Source organism: Scyliorhinus canicula, chromosome 10, assembly GCF_902713615.1.
Source record: "Scyliorhinus canicula chromosome 10, sScyCan1.1, whole genome shotgun sequence".
In the NCBI taxonomy this organism is placed as follows: Eukaryota; Metazoa; Chordata; class Chondrichthyes; order Carcharhiniformes; family Scyliorhinidae; genus Scyliorhinus; species Scyliorhinus canicula.
The window spans coordinates 144390975-144410684 of record NC_052155.1 but is presented as its reverse complement, the minus strand read 5'-3'; the positions used below and the strand labels follow the sequence as shown (position 1 = coordinate 144410684).

At 53.0% G+C, this 19710-nt stretch overlaps 1 protein-coding gene across 4 annotated transcripts in view; it reads right to left on the bottom strand.

Annotated features, from left to right (window-relative positions):
• Positions 1 to 19710, bottom strand: part of LOC119972695 (calcium/calmodulin-dependent 3',5'-cyclic nucleotide phosphodiesterase 1A-like) — a 782449-nt gene that overhangs the window by 106238 nt on the left and 656501 nt on the right. For all 4 annotated transcript variants that reach the window (XM_038809816.1, XM_038809818.1, XM_038809817.1 and 1 more), the window contains one exon: positions 18802 to 18870. In XM_038809816.1, coding sequence (XP_038665744.1) covers positions 18802 to 18870 — 69 coding nt within the window. The remainder of the gene's footprint in view (positions 1 to 18801; positions 18871 to 19710) is intronic.

Below are 19710 nucleotides of genomic sequence, written 5' to 3'. Positions count from 1 at the left end.
ACACAGTCCTCCCTGAAACACTCCTCCCCGACACACCCCTCCCCCCATCAAACCCCCTTCCTGACACATCCCTCCCCTCCGACACAACCCTCCCCCCGAAGACCTCCCCGACACACCCCTCCACCCCGCCGACACAGCCCTCCCCGACACAGCCCTCCCCCGACACACACCATCCCCCCCCGACACCCCTCCTCCCCGACACACCCCTCCTCCCCGACACACCCCTCCCCCGACACCCCTCCTCCCCGACACCCCTCCTCCCCGACACCCCTCCTCCGCGACACCCACCCTCCCCCCCCAGACACACCCCTCCCCCCAGACACACCCCCTCCCCCCAGACACACCCCTCTCCTCCGGCACACTCCTCCCCTCTCCTCCGGCACACTCCTCCCCTCCCGACACACCCCTCCTCCGACACACCCCTCCTCCCGACACTCCCCTCCTCCCTGACACACCCCTCCCCCCGACATACCTCTCCCCTCGACATACCCCTCCCCGACACACACCCCTCCCCCGACACACCCCTCCCCCCGACACACCCCTCCCCCGACACACCCCTCATACCACACACCCCTCCTCCCCGACACACCCCTCCTCCCCGACACACCCCTCCTCCCCGACACACCCCTCCTCCCCGACACACCCCTCCTACCCGACACACACCCCTCCTCCCCGACACACACCCCTCCTCCCCGACACACCCCTCCTCCCCGACACAATCCCCTCCCCGACACAATCCCCTCCCCGACCACCCCCCTCCTCCCCGACACACCCCTCCCCCGACACACACCCCCTCCCCGACTCACCCCTTCCGCCCGACACATCCCTCCCCCCCGACACACACCCACCCGACACACCCCTCCCCCCAATCAAACCCCCTTCCTGACACATCCCTCCCCCCCGACACAACCCTCCCCCCGACACAACACACCCCCCCGAAGACCTCACCGACACACCCCTCTACCCCGCCGACACAGCTCTCCTCCCGACACACCCCTCCTCCCCGACACACCCCTCCCCCGACAGACCCCTCCCCGACACACCCTCCTCCCGACACACCCCTCCCCCGACACACCCCTCCCCCGACACACCCCTCCCCCCCGACCCACCCCTCCCCCCGACACACCCCTCCTCCCCGACACAATCCCCCACCACCTCCACAACCCTGCAGCCCGCGGTCTAATCACGTGTCTTTTCTTGTGTCTTGCAAGACCTGCTGGTGATGGGGTGTGTAATGAACTCCAATTGGCTTTATTGGTTGGCCAATTGGAGTATGAGCTCCCTCAATGATAGCTCATTGAGGGGGCCCATATAATCACCTGTGTAGGCTTTGTGAAGCAGTCTTAAGTTGACTGGACTGCTACCAGCACTGTTTGTAGCTGCTCCTGTAATATCGTTATTGTAAATAAATATTGGTGTGGTTACGGAACTCCTGCCTCCTGTGGATTACTACAGTGGCGATGAGGTAAACTACGAATTTTGCGGAGACCAGCTGCCGCACTCGGAGGGTAAGCCTTGCCATTTTAAAAATGCCGTTTTTTGGGAGGTTAGAGACATTCGACCCGGCTATTGAGGATTGGTCCCAGTATGTGGAGAGAATGTGTTACTTCTTCCGGGCAAATGATATACTGACGGACGAAAGGAGACGGCTTATCCTGCTGTCGGCGTGTGGACCCTCCGCTTTCGCCATTATACATAGTCTGACGTATCCCGATGCGCCGGACACAAAAACTTTCCAAGAAGTAACGGAATTGGTGAAAGAGCACTACGACCCAAAACCACCCCTCATTTTGCGTAGGTACAGATTCTACCTAGCGAAGCGGGAAGACAGAGAGTCCGTCACAAATTTCTTGACCCGCCTGAGAAGGCTGGCGGAAAATGTGAGTTCGGCCCGACGCTAAATGAAATGCTTCGGGACCGGTTAGTGTGTGGTATAAACGACCTCACAATACAGAAACGCCTGTTGGCGGAAACGGAGCTAGACTGCAGGCAGGCGTTACAGCTCGCACTGTCCCTAGAAAAGGCAGCAAGTGGGGCGCAGGAACTACAGGGCACGCCAATGGAGGTAGATACCTGTGAGAGGGACTACCACAACGGGTCCTGCTATCAGATAGCCGCTCTCAGGAAAAACCTGAGGAATAGAGGGAAAAAGGAAAACCCCAGAACTGCCCCCAAGTCTGCCAGGACTAACTGGAGACAGAGGGAAGTACGGGCTGAGGCTCCCCCAACAGAGAAGGATTGTTTCTGGCACCAGACAGAGTGGGGTAACAACGACAGAAACCCTAGAAGGAGGTGGCAAAAGAGGAATAGCAGGTGGGGACGCAGGGAAGTACACAACCTAGACACCCCATCCTCCTCCGAAGGGGAACAATTATATATTACAACGAAGAAAGCAGAACCCATTAGGATTACCCCACGGGTGAACGGGCGGCCGACAATAATGGAAATAGACACGGGTGCGGCTGTATCAGTAATGGGAGTGGCAGCATTTAGAGAAATCAAAGATGGACTCCAGCCACTAACCCTAACAAAAACAGCGACAAAACTTTAAACCTACACGGGGGAACCCCTGGAAGTTCTAGGCACGACTCATGTACCCGTGGAATATGAGAACCAATTGCTCAGATTACCGTTTACGATAGTAGAGGGCTCCGGACCAAGCTTAATTGGACGGAACTGGCTCAAAGACCTAAAATTAGATTGGATGAAAATTTTCCACAGTGGAAGCGGGCAGTTGAGTGGAGTACTCCAAAAATACCCGGAGGTCTTCCAGGGAGGTTTGGGGGAAATCATAGGCGCCAAAGCAACTTTGCACGTGGACCCAGAAGCCCTTCCGAAATTTTGTAAGGCCAGGCCGGTATCTTTTGCATTAAGAAAGAAAGTAGATGACGAAATAGAAAGGTTACGGCGCGACGGCATTATCAGACCAGTACAGTTCTCGGAATGGGCAGTGCCGGTAGTACCAATTTTGAAGCCAGACGGCGCGATATGTCTCTGTGGAGATTTCAAACAGACAGTAAACAAATACGCACTGCTGGACAAATACCCAATCCCGAAAATAGATGACCTATAGGGGCAGCATGGTAGCATAGTGGTTAGCATCAATGCTTCACAGCTCCAGGGTCCCAGGTTCGGTTCCCGGCTGGGTCACTGTCTGTGTGGAGTCTGCACGTCCTCCCCGTGTGTGCGTGGGTTTCCTCCGGGTGCTCCGGTTTCCTCCCACAGTCCAAAGATGTGCGGGGTTAGGTGGATTGGCCATGCTAAATTGCCCGTAGTGTCCTAAAAGGTAAGGTTAAGGGGGAGTTGTTGGGTTACGGGTATAGGGTAGATACGTGAGTTTGAGTAGGGTGATCATTGCTCGGCACAACATCGAGGGCTGAAGGGCCTGTTCTGTGCTGTATTGTTCTAAATTCTAAATATGCCAAATTGGCAGGTGGGCTTTTGTTCACGAAACTAGACATGAGCCACGTCTACCTGCAGTTAAAACTGGACAAGGGCTCCCAGAAGTTCGCTACGATCAACACCCTGAAGGGCCTTTTTCGTTATACTAGGCTACCTTTTGGAGTGTCATCAGCCTGCGCTATATTCCAGCGTACAATGGAAAATATACTGCAGGGACTACCGCAGGTGGTGATTTATTTGGACGATGTCTTAATCACGGGTAGGACAAACAGGGAACACTTAAGGAACCTGGAGGAAGTGCTCAGGCGTTTCGCAAAGGCAGGCGTACGGCTAAAAAGGGAAAAATTTGTTTTTCTGGCCCCACAAGTGACGTACCTGGGATATAAAGTAGACGAGTCAGGCTTACATCCATTAAAAGACCAGTGGAGCCCCAGATGCACCCATACTGGAGCAGAAGGGACAAAATAACCGTAGAAGACGGTATCCTATTATGGGGAACCCGGGTAATCGTCCCAGCCGTCAGGCAATCTTAACTGAGTTACATCACGGACACCCAGGGGTGTCTAAAATGAAGATGCTAGCTCGAAGCTATGTTTGGTGGCCAAGTTTGGACACAGACATAGCAGCCTTGGTACGTCGGTGCCAGGAGTGCCAACAGGGGCAAAGAGTGCCACCAGCGGCGCCATTGCACCCATGGGAATGGCCAGGCAGACCGTGGACCCGCCTGCATATTGACCACGCCGGCCCTTTCATGGGCTCAATGTTTTTGGTGATAGTGGACGCCCACTCCAAATGGTTGGACGTCCACTGGGTAAACACGGCAAGCACAGCATCGACAATTGAAAAGATCAGGGCCTCGTTTGCAACACATGGACTTCCGGAGGTATTGGTGTCGGACAACGGAACGGCATTCACAAGTGGGGAATTTGGAAAATTCCTGAAGGAAAACGGAGTCCGTCACATCAAAACGGCCCCTTACCATCCAGCGGCCTGGCAGAGAGAACGGTCCAGACACTCAAGAAGCAGCTGGCAGCGTCAATGGACACAAAGCTCTCCCGCTGGCTGTTTGATTACAGGACCACACCGCATTCCACAACGGGCATACCGCCAGCTGAACTCTTAATGGGAAGGCGGCTGCGAACGAGGCTGAGTCTCCTTTTCCCAAATTTAACGGGGAAAGTGGAGAAACAACAGGAGGCCCAATGAAGGGGGCATGATAATAGTCGGCAGGAGAAACATTTCCAGGTGGGGGCACCGGTTTGGGCCAAGAATTATGGGAATGGACCAACGTGGGTCAAAGGCACGGTAGAGTCCCAAACAGGGCCCATATCCTATGAGGTTTCAATAGGAGGTAAGGTGCTGAAGAAACACCTAGACCAAATAAGGGCAGCGGAACCACACCTGGAGGCAGGCGAAGCAGGACCGCCTCAAGCTGGGATAGCCCAGACGGAAAGGATACCTACACCCCAGCCCCGAGCAATTTCTCCAGACCCCGTCATCCAGTCATCAGAGTCGGAGATGGACACACTCGACGAGGCCGCCGCGACACCTCTCCCCGAGGAAGAACAACTTTCAAGGAGGTCGTTAAGGAAAAGACGGGCACCCATAAGGTACACCCCGCCCACTTCGGAGAACGACCCAGCGGACGACACAGAGGTGACAGACCCAGACATGAGGAGCAGGAAGAAGCTCAGAGGAATGCCAGCTGGCAGGAATTCCTGGGACCTGGGGGGGGTGTGTGTAATGAACTCCAATTGGCTTTATTGGTTGGCCAATTGGACTGTTTGTAGCTACTCCTGTAATATCGTTATTGTAAATAAATATTGGTGCGGTGACGGAACTCCTGCCTCCCGTGGATTACTACAAGGTGGGACCTTTTTCTGTCCCCCGTCCCTGTCCGCAGTCACAGCCACAGCCAGAGTCCCAGGTGCCGACCAGCGAGGAGAACACCGACACAGATGCGAGTCATAGAGTCAAGACTCAGGACAACCCGGAGCTCAGGTCGGAGGGTGACACTGATTTCCCGTTAGAGCTGTCTCCAAAACCCTTCACCATCCTAGAGACACTCACCTTGGTTGGGCACTTTGGTGAAGAGGCTCCTGTGACACACAGCTACTCCGGCAAATCAGGGGGAGGTAGGAACTCCCGAGGAGGCGGACCGTGGGAGGGTGAGCTGGCTCCAGGGTCTAGCTGCCATCCAGACAGGTATCGGAGCTTCTGGAACATACAGTCCCATCAATCGTGGAGATGCAGTTGTAGAGCCAGTGACTGAATGAGGGGTTGAGGGCGAGCATCCAGTATCTGCAGGTGCATGTGAAGGAGTCCAACCGTGTGCAGGAGAAGGTGGTGACAATTATGCGTGCCACCTAGATCAACACCACATAGGTGGTGTCTACGGTGGGTGTCCTGGGGGGGCAAGGGTTTCGGCTTGCATTAGCATATCCAAGGCCTTGTGGCAATCTGTGCAGGCGGTGGGGACACAAGCAAGCCTGCTCTCTCACAAGCAAACACGTGCCAGAGCCAACTGGATATTGCAGCGGTGCTCCTGACCACAGCCCAGTCACATCGGGCCATGGTGGAAATCATCAGTGGCATTGCTTAGGCTCCGGCCGACGTGGCACAGACACCAAGGGAGGTGTCTGAGTCACAGAGGGAGGTGACCCAGACAGAGAGGGAGATGGCACACTCACTGGCTGATGTGGCACAGACTGAGAAGGTGGTGACACAGTCAATGCATTATGGGTGGTGCAGCCCCAGACGGAGGTGGTCCACTCCCATCACTCGGAGTAGCCAGGGGGCCATCGGGCATCCTGAGGGAGGAGGGGGTGATGGGGCTCAAGTCAGAGACTCCCGCAGGGTGCCAAAACACCGCAGTGCCTCGGACACTCGGACCCACCCCCCACTGTTCCTGGTGCATTTGGTGGGCAGCGGGAAGAACAGGGCGACATAACGTCACCTGGGACACCTGAGCAGCAGCCGGGCCCATCTAGGCCCGGTTGCCCCAAAAGACGCACGCCAAAGGGGACCCAGGTTATAGGGCAGGAATCAAAGCAGGCCGCCTCCACGCCTGTTGCACCGTTTGGGGACCCACCTAGATGTAATGTAATGTTAGGGCCCATGAGGCCAGAAAAGTAGACACCAGTTAAGTTGGAGGCATGCAGGGCACAGTTTACTGCTAGGTGTCATGGGAATGTCACTTTAAGAAATGTTTGTCTTCTCAACTGTTTGTGGCTCTGAGTTTTACGTTTGCTTTTCAGTTGGGGAGCTGCATCCAAACCAAGATGATGTATTTTGGCCTCTCTCTCTGCATGCTAAACAATGTCTCCAGATCACTTGGTAATTTCAAAGTAGTATCTGTTTCTGTAAGAAATGCAAACCTACTGTCTTTACAGAAATAGGAAAGGAGCTGTCACCTTGTTGGGAGTTTTCTATAGGCCCCCCAATAGCAGCAGAGATGTGGAGGAACAGATTGGGAAACAGATTTTGGAAAGGCGCAGAAGTCACAGGGTAGGAGTCATGGGTGACTTCAACTTCCCAAACATTGAGTGGAAACTCTTTAGATCAAATAGTTTGGATGGGGTAGTGTTTGTGCAGTGTGTCCAGGAAGCTTTTCTTTTTTTTTTTAATAAACAATTTTATTGAGGTAGTTTTTGGCTTTATAAACAGTTACAGACATCATCAGAAAGGAAGCAAAAAAGGCAAAAATGTGCAAACATCCACGTACTTTCAATACTTCCATCATACCGTATTGCACAAGCCCGCTCCCCTCCCACCCGTACTACCCGCCATATTTTCCCTCCTACTCTACTCTACCCCCCCCCCCCCCTCCCCCCACCCCCCTGCTGACGCTCACTCTCCCGCAAAGAAGTCAATAAATGGTTGCCACCTCCGGGTGAACCCCTGCACAGATCCCCTCAAGGCGAACTTAATTTTTTCCATCCCCAGGAAACTTGACATGTCCGCAAGCCACCACTCAGTCTTCGGGGGCTTTGAGTCCCTCCACGCCAATAATATTCGTCGCCGGGCTATCAGGGAAGCAAAGGCCAGCACATCGGCCGCTTTCTCCCCCTGGACGCCCGGGTCTTCCGAAACCCCAAAAATTGCCACCCCTGGACTCATCACCACCCTTGTTTTTAGCACCTGGGCCATGACCCCCGCAAATCCCTCCCAGTACCCCCTCAGCTCAGGGCATGCCCAAAACATGTGCACATGGTTCGCTGGTCCTCCCGCGCACCTAGCGCATTTGTCCTCTATCCCGAAAAATTTGCTCATCCGAGCCACCGTCATATGGGCCCGGTGAACGACCTTAAATTGGATCAGCCCGAGCCTTGCACATGTCGCGGTCGAGTTTACCCTACTCAGGGCCTCTGCCCACAGCCCATCCTCCATTTCCCCGCCTAGCTCCTCCTCCCATTTAAGTTTCAGTTCCTCTGTCTGGGACCCTTCCTCCCTCATGAGCACCTTATAAATACCTGAGACTCTACCCTCCCCTTCGTCCCTCCCAGAGACTATTCTGTCTAGGATCCCCATTGGCGGGAGGCGCGGGAAAGATGGGACCTGTCTACGAACAAAGTCCCGCAGCTGTAGGTATCTAAAATCATTTCCCCCTACCAACCCAAATTTCTCCTCCAAGCTCCTCAAACTCGCGAAGCTCCCTTCCAGGAACATATCACCCACCCTTCCCGCCCCTGCTCGCCGCCATACTCGGAACCCCCCATCCATACTGCCGGGGGCAAACCGATGGTTGTCGCAGATTGGCGCCCAGACAGACGCCCCCATCTCCCCCACATGCCTCCTCCACTGGCCCCATATCCGCAGGGTCGCCACCACTACCGGGCTGGTGGTGTACTTGGCCGGCGGCAGCGGTAGAGGAGCCGTGACCAGGGCTTCCAAACTGGAGCCCCTGCACGAAGCCGCCTCCACTCGCTCCCAAATAGACCCCGTACCCACCATCCACTTCCTTATCATAGCGATGTTGGCTGCCCAGTAATAATTGACCAGACTCGGCAACGCCAGCCCTCCCTCGCTGCGGTTCCTCTCCAACATCGCCTTCTTCACCCGCGGAGACTTTCCCGCCCAGACAAAGCTCATGATCAGCCCGTTAACTCTTTTGAAGAAGGACTGTGGGATAAAGATCGGGAGGCACTGAAAAATAAACAAAAATCGAGGGAGGATTGTCATCTTTACAGTCTGCACCCTCCCTGCCAGCGACAGCGGGAGTGCATCCCATCTCCGAAACTCTCCCTTCATTTGCTCCACCACCCTGGCCAAATTTAACTTGTGCAGCCTGCCCCAGTCTCGCGCCACCTGGATTCCCAAATACCGGAAATTTTCCTCAACTAACCTAAACGGTAGCCCTCTCAATCTGTTCTCCTGGCCCCTTGCCTGTACCACAAACATTTCACTCTTGACCGTATTTAATTTGTATCCTGAGAACTGGCCGAACTCCCTCAGCATTCCCAGTATAGTTCCCATCCCGGCCACTGGGTCCGACACGTACAGGAGCAGGTCGTCTGCATAAAGAGAAACCCTATGTTCAACCCCGCCCCTCACCATCCCCTTCCAACCCTCTGCGGCTCTCAGCGCAATCGCCAGCGGCTCTATGGCCAGCGCAAACAGCAGCGGGGAGAGCGGGCAGCCCTGCCTGGTCCCTCGGTACAACCTAAAGTACTCCGACACTTCTCTGTTGGTCCTGACGCTGGCCCTCGGGGCCTGATATAATAATTTGATCCAATCCACCAATCCCTCCCCGAACCCAAACCGTCCGAGCACCTCCCATAGATATTCCCACTCCACCCGGTCAAAGGCCTTCTCGGCGTCCATAGCCACCACTACCTCCACCTCTCTACCCGCCGGGGGCATCATTATCACATTGAGCAATCTCCTCAGATTGGCCGCCAGCTGCCTACCTTTCACGAACCCCGTTTGATCCTCCCCAATCACCTCCGGTACACAGTCCTCCATTCTACCCGCCAGTACCTTTGCCAGGAGCTTGGCATCTACATTAATCAGGGAGATTGGCCTGTAGGACCCGCACACCTCCGGGTCTTTACCCCGCTTTAATATCAGAGATATGGTGGCTTGTGACATCGTCGGCGGCAGGGTCCCTCTGTCCCTTGCCTCATTGAAAACCCTCGCCAAGACCGGGCCCACCAGCTCAGAGAACTTCCTATAAAACTCTACTGGGTATCCATCCGGCCCCGGGGACTTCCCCGACTGCATGGCCTTTAGGCCCCCCAATACCTCCTCTACTCTAATCGGGGCCCCCAGCTCTTCCACTCGCCCCCCCCCAACTGTTGGGAATGTTAACCCATCCAGAAACCTTTTCATCCCCTCCGGTTCTTCTGGCGGCTCCGAAGTATACAGCTTACGATAGAAGTCCCGGAATACCCTATTCAATTCTGCCGGATCCTCCACTTTGTGCCCCCCCTCGTCCCTCACTCTACCTATTTCCCTGGCCGCCTCCCTCCTCCTAAGTTGCTGCGCTAACAGTCTGCTAGCCTTTTCCCCATACTCGTACACCACTCCCCTCGCCTTCCTAAGCTGTTCCACGGCCCTGCTCGTGGATAGTGCCCCCAGTTCCGCCTGTAGCCTCTGCCTTTCCCTGAGTAAAACCTCCCCCGGGGACTCCGCGTGCTCTTCATCTATCCGGCCCATTTCCCTGACCAATCTATCCATCTCTGCCCGGTCTGCCTTGGCTCTATGGGCCCCAATTGAAATCAGCTCCCCCCGCACTACTGCCTTTAGCGCCTCCCACACGGTCGCCGCTGAGACCTCCCCAGTGTCATTCACCTGCAGGTAATTTTTTATACATTTCCGAAGCCTCTCGCAGATCCCCTCCTCCGACAGCAGTCCCACATCTAGCCTCCATTGCGGGCGTTGATACCTCGCTCCCCCGAACTGCAGGTCCACCCAATGCGGGGCATGGTCTGAAATGGTAATTGCTGAGTATTCCGTGTTCTTTACCTCCCCCCTACAGTCCCTGCTTAGCACAAAGAAATCTATCCTGGAATATACTTTGTGGACGTGCGAGTAGAACGAGTAGCCCCTTCCTGTTGGCTGTCCCTCCCTCCAGGGGTCCACTGCCCCCATTTGCTCCATAAACCCTTTCAGCTCCCTTGCCATTGCTGAGAGCCTACCCGTTCTGGGACACGACCGATCCAAAGTCGGGTCAAGGACCATGTTAAAGTCCCCTCCCATTATTAGCCTGCGAGAATCCAAGTCCGGGATCTTCCCCAGCACTCTTTTAATGAAGTCCACGTCATCCCAGTTCGGGGCATATATATTCACCAGCACCACTCTTCTCCCCTCCAGCCTGCCCCGTACCATCAGGTATCTGCCCCCCCTGTCTGCGGATATGCCCTCTGCCTCAAATTGCACACGCTTGTTGATCATGATTGCCACCCCTCTGGACTTCGAGTCCAAGTCCGAGTGGAAGACCTGGCTAATCCAGCCCTTCCTTAGCCTGGTCTGGTCTGACACTTTCAGATGTGTCTCCTGCAACATAATTACGTCCGCCCTCAGGGCCCGCAAGTGCGCGAACACCCGCGCCCTCTTAACCGGCCCATTCAGTCCCTTGACGTTCCAGGTGATCAGCCTGGTCGGGGGGCACATCCCACCCCCCCCACCCCGCCGGTCAGCCATAGCCTTTCTCGGGCCGGCCCCTGACCCGTGCGTCGCGCCCTTCCTGGCCCGCCCTATAGCTGCCTCCACCCTCGACCTCCTTTCCAGTGCCTATTTCAAGTCCCTCTCCCGTCAGCAGAACAACCCCCCCCTCCCCTAACCCCATCCCCCGATACCCCCACCCCTGCCATCTACTGGCTATAGCTTTCCCCCCCATCTGACTTCCTTGACTAGCCAATCTGCTAGCCCGGTGACTCAACACTCCGGCGCCTTCCTGTCCCATTCCCCTTGTTTCCCCGCCCTCCTCCCCACCCACTGGGGCAAGCCGGCTCCAGTGTCTTCCGCGAGCTGCACAAAAAGCCCAAACAGGAAAAAAAAAGGGAAAAAACATAGAAAAAAGAGAAAAAGCACATAAATGTCCATGAACAAAGGAAAGAGTCTCAAATGTTCCGTTTGGCCCCATTGGCCCAGCAAACCGTTGAGCAGCAGTCCAGGCACATTCGGCGTTCCTCCCCACAGAAATCCTCGGGCCCTAACTCGTGTCCTTAGGGCCTCCTTTCGGGACCATCCCCAGGTCCCTCACAAAATCCATCGCTTCTTCGGGCTCGGAAAAGTAGTGGTGTTGACCCTGGTGCGTGACCCATAGCCGAGCTGGGAACAGCAGACCAAACTTCACGTGCTTCTTGAACAGCACCTCCTTGACATTCTTAAAGGCTGCTCGCCGCCGAGCCACCTCCTGGCTTAGGTCCTGATAGATGCGGAGCACACTGTTATTCCACGTGCTGCTCCTGGCGCTCTTTGCCCACTGCAGCACCCGCTCCTTGTCCACGAACCTGTGGAACCTAATCACCATCGGGCGGGGGGGTCCGCCCAGCCGCCCCTGCCTTGCCTGCACCCTGTGTGCCCCCTCCAGCTCCAGCGGTCGCGGAAAGGCTTCAGCCCCCATCAGCTGCTTCAGCAGGTCTGCTACAAACGCTGCAGCATCAGCTCCCTCCGCCCCCTCCGGGAGGCCGACCATCCTCAGATTGTTCCTGCGGACTCTATTCTCCAGCTCCTCTACTCTGTCCAGCAGTCTTCTCTGCCGCTCTTTCAGGCCGTCCACGTCTAGCGCTGCAACCGTTTGCGCATCCGCCTGCTCCTCCACCGCTTCTCCCAGCTCCTTAACTTTAACATCCTGGGCGTCCATCCTCTGGTTCAGCTGATCCACCGCTTTCTGGATTGGGTCCAAGCTGTCCCGCTTCAGCGCTTCAAAACTGGACTTCATTACCTGGAGCATGTTATCCAGCGCCAGCTGGATTGCTGAGTCCGGGTTCCGTGTGTCCGCCATCTTAGGTCCCAGGTAATTTTCTTCCGGTCCTTGTCTCTGTCCCTTTTTCTCCTTCTTCTTCTGCTTTCTGGAATCCCGCTGTTCCATATGCCGCAGCCCGCTCCTCAGCGCCTCCGCTGCCGCTTTCCTTCGCCCAGCTCCTTCAATTTGACCTCTTGGGCATCTGAAGTGGGTCCAAGCTGTCCCTCCTCAGCAACTCCAAACTTTTTCTTTTTCCCTTTGTCCTGGAGGAAGGAAGGTCCGTGGGTCCGCCATCTTAACCTGCAGGTCAGCTTCCTCCTTCTCTCTCTCTCTCCTTCTTCCTCACCTGCTGGCCTCCACACTTACATCCTCTGCAGCCCGCTCTCCTCCTCTGTTCCAGGCAGCCTTTCTGCCGCCTCCGTAGTCCCGCTATCGCGGGGAAACAGCTGTTCCAGCCGGCCGGAGTGAGAGCCCACCGAATGTGCGGCTCACTCGGACATCGCCGCCACCGGAAGTCCCCAGGAAGCTTTTCTAACACAGTATGTAGATTGTCCGACCAGAGGGGAGACCATATTGGATTTAGTACTTGGTAATGAACCAGGGAAGGTGATAGATTTGTTAGTGGGGGAGCATTTTGGAGGTAGTGACCACAATTCTGTGACTTTCACTTTAGTTATGGAGAGGGATAGGTACGAGCAACAGGGCAAGGTTTATAATTGGGGGAAGGGTAAATACAATGCAGTCAGACAAGAATTGAAGTGCAGAAGTTGGGAACATCGGCTGTCAGGGAAGGACACAAGTGAAATGTGGAACTTGTTCAAGGAACAGGTACTGCGTGTCTTTGATATGTATGTTCCTGTCAGGCAGGGAAGACATGGTCGTGTGAGGGAACCATGGTTGACAAGAGAGGTTGAATGTCTTGTTAAGAGGAAGAAGGATACTTATGTAAGGCTGAAGAAACAAGGTTCAGAGGGATACAAGATAGCCAGGAGGGAACTGAAGATAGGGATTAAGAGAGCTAAGAAAGGCATGAAAAATCTTTGGCAGGTAGGATCAAGGAAAACCCCAAGGCCTTTTACACATATGTGAGAAATATGAGAATGACTAGAGCGAGGGTAGGTCCAATCAAGGACAGTAGTGGGAGATTGTGTATTGAGTCTGAAGAGATAGGAGAGGTCTTGAACAAGTATTTTCCTTCAGTATTTACAAACGAGAAGGGCCATATTGTTGGAGAGGACAGTGTGAAACAGACTGATAAGCTCGATGAGATACTTGTAAGGAAGGAAGATGTGTTGCGCGTTTTGAAAAACTTGAGGATAGACAAGTCCCCCGGGCCTGACGGGATATATCCAAGGATTCTATGGGAAGCAAGAAATGAAATTGCAGAGCCGTTGGCAATGATCTTTTCGTCCTCGCTGTCAACAGGGGTGGTACCAGAGGATTGGAGAGTGGCGAACGTCGTACCCCTGATCAAAAAAGGGAATAGGGATAACCCTGGGAATTACAGGCTAGTTAGTCTTACTTCGGTGGTAGGCAAAGTAATGGAAAGGGTACTGAGGGATAGGATTTCTGTGCATCTGGAAAGGCACTGCTTGATTAGGGATAGTCAGCACGGATTTGTGAGGGGTAGGTCTTGCCTTACAAGTCTTATTGACTTCTTTGAGGAGGTGACCAAGCATGTGGATGAAGGTAAAGCAGTGGATGTAGTGCACATGGATTTTAGTAAGGCATTTGATAAGGTTCCCCATTGTAGGCTTGTGCAGAAAGTAAGGAGGCATGGGATAGTGGGAAATTTGGCCAGTTGGATAACAAACTGGCTAACCGATAGAAGACAGAGAGTGGTGGTGGATGGCAAATATTCAGCCTGGAGCCCAGTTATCAGTGGCGTACCGCAGGGATCAGTTCTGGGTCCTCTGCTGTTTGTGATTTTCATTAACTACTTGGATGAGGGAGTTGAAGGGTGGGTCAGTAAATTTGCAGATGATACGAAGATTGGTGGAGCTGTGGATAGTGAGGAGGGCTGTTGTCGGCTTCAAAGAGACATAGATAGAATGCAGAGCTGGGCTGAGAAGTGGCAGATGGAGTTTAACCCTGACAAGTGTGAGGTTGTCCATTTTGGAAAGACAAATATGAATGCGGAATACAGGGTTAATGGTAGGGTTCTTGGCAATGTGGAGGAGTAGAGAGATCTTGGGGTCTATGTTCATAGATCTTTGAAAGTTGCCACTCAAGTGGATAAAGTTGTGAAGAAGGCCTATGGTGTGCTAGCGTTCATTAGCAGAGGGATTGAATTCAAGAGCCGTGAGGTGATGATGCAGCTGTACAAAACCTTGGTCAGGCAACATTTGGAGTACTGTGTGCAGTTCTGGTCGCCTCATTTTAGGAAGGATGTGGAAGCTTTGGAAAAGGTGCAAAGGGGATTTACCAGGATGTTGCCTGGAATGGAGACTAGGTCATACGAGGAAAGGTTGAGGGTGCTAGGCCTTTTCTCATTAGAAAGGAGAAGGATGAGGGGCGACTTGATAGAGGTTTATAAGACGATTAGGGGAATAGATAGAGTAGACAGTCAGAGACTTTTCCCCCGGGTGGAACACACCATTACAAGGGGACATAAATTTAAGATAAATGGTGGAAGATATAGAGGGGATGTCAGAGGTAGGTTCTTTACCCAGAGAGTAGTGGGGGGCATGGAATGCACTGCCTGTGGAAGTAGTTGAGTCGGAAACGTTAGGGACCTTCAAGCGGCTATTGGATAGGTACATGGATTAGGGTAGAATAGAACATAGAACAGTACAGCACAGAACAGGCCCTTCGGCCCTCGATGTTGTGCCGAGCAATGATCACCCCACTTAAACCCACGTAACCCAACAATCCCCCCCATTAACCTTACACTACGGGCAATTTAGCATGGCCAATCCACCTAACCTGCACATCTTTGGACTGTGGGGGGAAACCGGAGCACCCGGAGGAAACCCACGCACACACGGGGAGGACGTGCAGACTCCACGCAGACAGTGACCCAGCCGGGAATCGAACCTGGGACCCTGGAGCTGTGAAGCATTGATGCTAACCACCATGCTACCGTGAGGCCCCTAAATAATGGAGTGTAGGTTAACTTCTTAAGGGCAGCATGGTAGCATTGTGGATAGCACAATTGCTTCACAGCTCCAGGGTCCCAAGTTCGATTTCGACTTGGGTCACTGTCTGTGTGGAGTCTGCACATCCTCCCCGTGTGTGCATGGGTTTCCTCCGGCTACTCCGGTTTCCTCCCACAGTCCAAAGATGTGCAGGTTGGATGGATTGGCCATGAAAAATTGTCCAAAATTGTATGATTAACCTTGGACAAAAGTTCGGCGCAACATCGTGGGCCGAAGGGCCTGTTCTGTGCAGTATTTCTCTATCTATCTCTTTGTTAAAAACGGTCTTTGACTTATGGATGTTGTTAGGGAAATTACAAAGGGTTATCTATAGAGTACTGTATCTTTGGGGGAGTTTCCAGTGTTGGTAGTTGATAAAGCATTTACTGTGTGTTTATAAAATGTAAACTGGATTCATAGAATAAACATTGTTTTTGTTTAAAAATACTTTAGATCTCTGTTGCATCACACCTGTAAAGTGGGCCCTTGTGCTCCCCATAACCAAAATCTATTGAAGGTTGTGGATCAGGTGAACTCCATGATATACTTTGGTGTTCTCTAAACCATGGCCCACAATATAGGATGATGTGGAGATGCCGGCGTTGGACTGGGGTGAGCACAGTAAGACGTCTTACGACACCAGGTTAAAGTCCAACATGTTTGTTTCAAACACTAGCTTCGGAACACTGCTCCTTCATTCACCTGAGGAAGGAGCAGTGCTCCGAAAGCTAGTGTTTGAAACAAACATGTTGGACTTTAACCTTGTGTTGTAAGACTTCTTACCATAATATAGGAACTAGGACATATATTTGCATATACTTTGCCACATTAAACACCTGTGCACAATGTTACAACCTCCCTCGGTGCTCCATCAGAAGGGTGTGAGGGGTGGGCTGGGCTGGCCTGGCTGCAGAGGGAGCTTTGGGGGGGAGGGGGGGTGGGATGTTGAGGACCGCAGACTCGAGGACAGCTAGCACTCACACCTCGGGTGTCCCATCCCCACCTGACCCCCACCATCCCCTCCTCCACCACCCCAGGGATCCTATGGGACTTTGTAATGGAATGGCCAGCTTGCATGCAGGGATCACCCAGGTGGACGGTGGAAAGTGCTCCGTGGGCAGGAGTCAGATGTTGTCAAATGACATGGTGAAACATAGCTCATCGCAGAGAGGTCGTTAGCAACCTCAATCCCGCTGTTACAGCAAATCCAGGGCCCACACCCCATAGCGCGGCAGGTATGCATCACAGTGGGGGTTCCAGGCAGGGGTAGTAAGCCTGGGGGGTGGTGATGGGGATGGATATGTGTGTCCGTGTCCCTGGCCAGTGCCCCTGCAGTCCATGAACCTGGAGGTAATCAGCCATCCTGTGCATGTTGCCCCGGCGCACACTTTGTGTGGCCTCCCATGCATCCTGTCCATCACACTCGCCCTCGCATCCTCCTCATTAGAAAAGGCCCATCTTGTAGGCCTCCTCCTACAAGGCCTAGGCCTCATCCTTCTCCTCCAGCATGTTGCCCCTCTGCTGTGCTATGTTGTGGAGGACGCATCAGGTCACGACAATGTGGGCGACCCACCCAGTGCCATACTGGAGGGCCCCAACAGAGCGGTCCAGGCACCTGACGCGCATCTTCAGGGTGCCGAAGCAACGCACAATTACTCCTCTGATCGCTGCATGGGCGTCATTGTAGCAGATCTCCACATTGGCCTGTAGCATCTGGATATATGTCATCAGCCACGACAGCAGTGGATAACCACTGTCACCCAGGAGCCAACCCCCAACTGGGGATGCACCTCGAAGAGGCTGGGAATCGCGAGTGTCCAAGGTTGGAGGCGTCGTGCACACTTCCCGGGTATTGGGCGTAGACGTGCATGATGCACCTCTCATGGTCACACACCAGCTGCACATTCATTAAAAAAAATCCCTTTTGTATGTGTAGAGCGGCCTATCATCTGAAGGTGCTCATAGGGCGACATGCATCCCGTCGATCACCCCCTGGAGCCGGGGCAACTCGGTGATGGCGCCAAACCCCGCTGCCCTGGCAACCCGCTGGGATCTGTCCACATTCAAATGGATGTATAATGCCAACTGGACATATAGGGCCTCCGTGACGGTGCAGACGCTCTGTGAGATCCCAGATAAGTCCCCACTCGGCGCCTGGAAGATCCCCGTGATGTAAACTTTCAGGGCTACCGTCACCTTGACGGCCACCGGGAGTGGGTGTCCTCCCCCATTACCCTGCAGTGCCAGGTGCACCATGATCTGGCAAATATGCCGCACTGTCTCCCTTCTCAGCCAGGTTCTTGGATGGCACGCCCAGTCTGCCAGATCCTCGAATAACAGGAGCTGCCTGTACACACGAGGCCTCATGCCGCGCCTCTTTCTCCTCCTCAATGGCTTCTTGGGCAGGTGGCTCTCCGTCCTCAGTAGCTGCCTCCTGTTCCTCTAGATCAGGCTCCACTGCTGCAGCTTCCTCCTCCTCGATCAACTCCAACTCCAGCATGTACAGCTGCAGTGCATCCTCCAGGGTCGCGGTCACTCAGAGGAAGTCCACCATTTCTGGTTGAATTCCAGTATCCATTGTTTGCAGGGTGTGAAAGACCGACACGTTAGCATGGTGCATATCCACATGCCAACCAGGTCCACTGGACTGTACGATGGCCCTGGTTGGCACTGCAGATGCCGGAATGTGGCGACTAGGGGCTTTTCACAGTAACTTCATTGAAACGTACCCGTGACAATAAGCGATTTTCATTTTCATTTCATTTTCCTCTCTGTTTCTCAAAATTTGAAAAGTACAAGTGAATCCCACCATTGGGAATTCCCCCAGTGATGGCAGAGGATCGCGGAGGCCCTGGAGAATACTGGGTTAGGCCCGCTAATGATATGCAAACGGCGTTTCCTGTATTTTCAGAGTGGAATGCATTGATACTGCTGTCGAGGCAACGGAGAATTGCAATTTGGCGTGGAACCAGCACCCGGCACAATTACGACGTCGACACTGATTCACCGCCCAATCGCGTCTTGTGATTCTGGTGTCAGCCATCAGAGAATCCTGCTCAGTATCTCCTTCCCGCTCCCAGCCCAGCTCAGCAGGGGACAAGCCTCTCCTTTCCCTTCCAAGCCCACTTTTCCTTCCCCCATCTGGCCTAGCTTGGAGCTAAGTTTGTCCTCTACCACCTGGCCTGAATCAACAGCAAGTCTTTCCTTCCCGTACCACACATGGTATGTGGCAGCATCGCTCTCGATATCCCCTGAATAATTCTGTCCCTGGAGCCCGGCCATGTTGGGGGCTTCATGGGCTGCACATTGGACAAGCCTGCTCGAGGTGAAATGCAAAAACCACACACCTACCTCCTGTTTTCATTTGGTTTCTTTCCTTACTGGAATCCTTGGACTCAGCACTGACAATGTTTACCTCCCCTAGAATTAAAGATAGAAATTCAACAAAACATGGAGAGAGTTATGGGAATAAGTATAAAATACGTAAACATTCATTGTGTACTTGTATTAAAACAAGAATGGTGCAAAACTGATTAATGGATTTTCAAATTGATTAATTCAAATTTGATTTGATAAAAACATAAACCCCATAAGAAATAAGAGCAGGACTGGACTATCCAGCTGCGTTCAATACGATCATGGCTAATCTTCTGCCTCAACTCTATTTTCCACCTGCTCTCTCCATATCTTTTGATTCCTTGAGAAACCAAACAGCTCTCCATCTCAGTCTCAAATATCGTTAAAGATACACCATCCACAAATCTCTGGGGGACAGATTCAAATTATTTACAACCCTTTGGGTTAAAATATTTCTTCTCAACTCAGCACCTTATCCTGTGTTTTTGAAACCCCAGCCTGTACAAACAATCCCTGAACATCTACCCTATCAAGCCCCTTCAGAACCTTTTCAAAAATATTTTATTCTTTGCATTTTCATTTTATATACAAAACACAACTTTGTATAAGTATTTCTCAACAAAACCCCCCTTAAACTCTACCTGCCCCACTTTGTAGCTATACTTTAAATAAAAATACAAAATAATATATAAATAATAATATATAATGCAATCCAATATAAATAATAATATATAATGCAATATAATAATAATAATATATGAATAATATATTTAAAAAACCCCAAAGGATTTTTTTAACACATAGGTACCGGAAACCATTCCCCCTCTCGGTAGATGAAACTTTTCCATTAACTCCTCCAATTCTGTAAATCCCCCTCCACTAAAGGCGGTGAGTGCCTGGAAC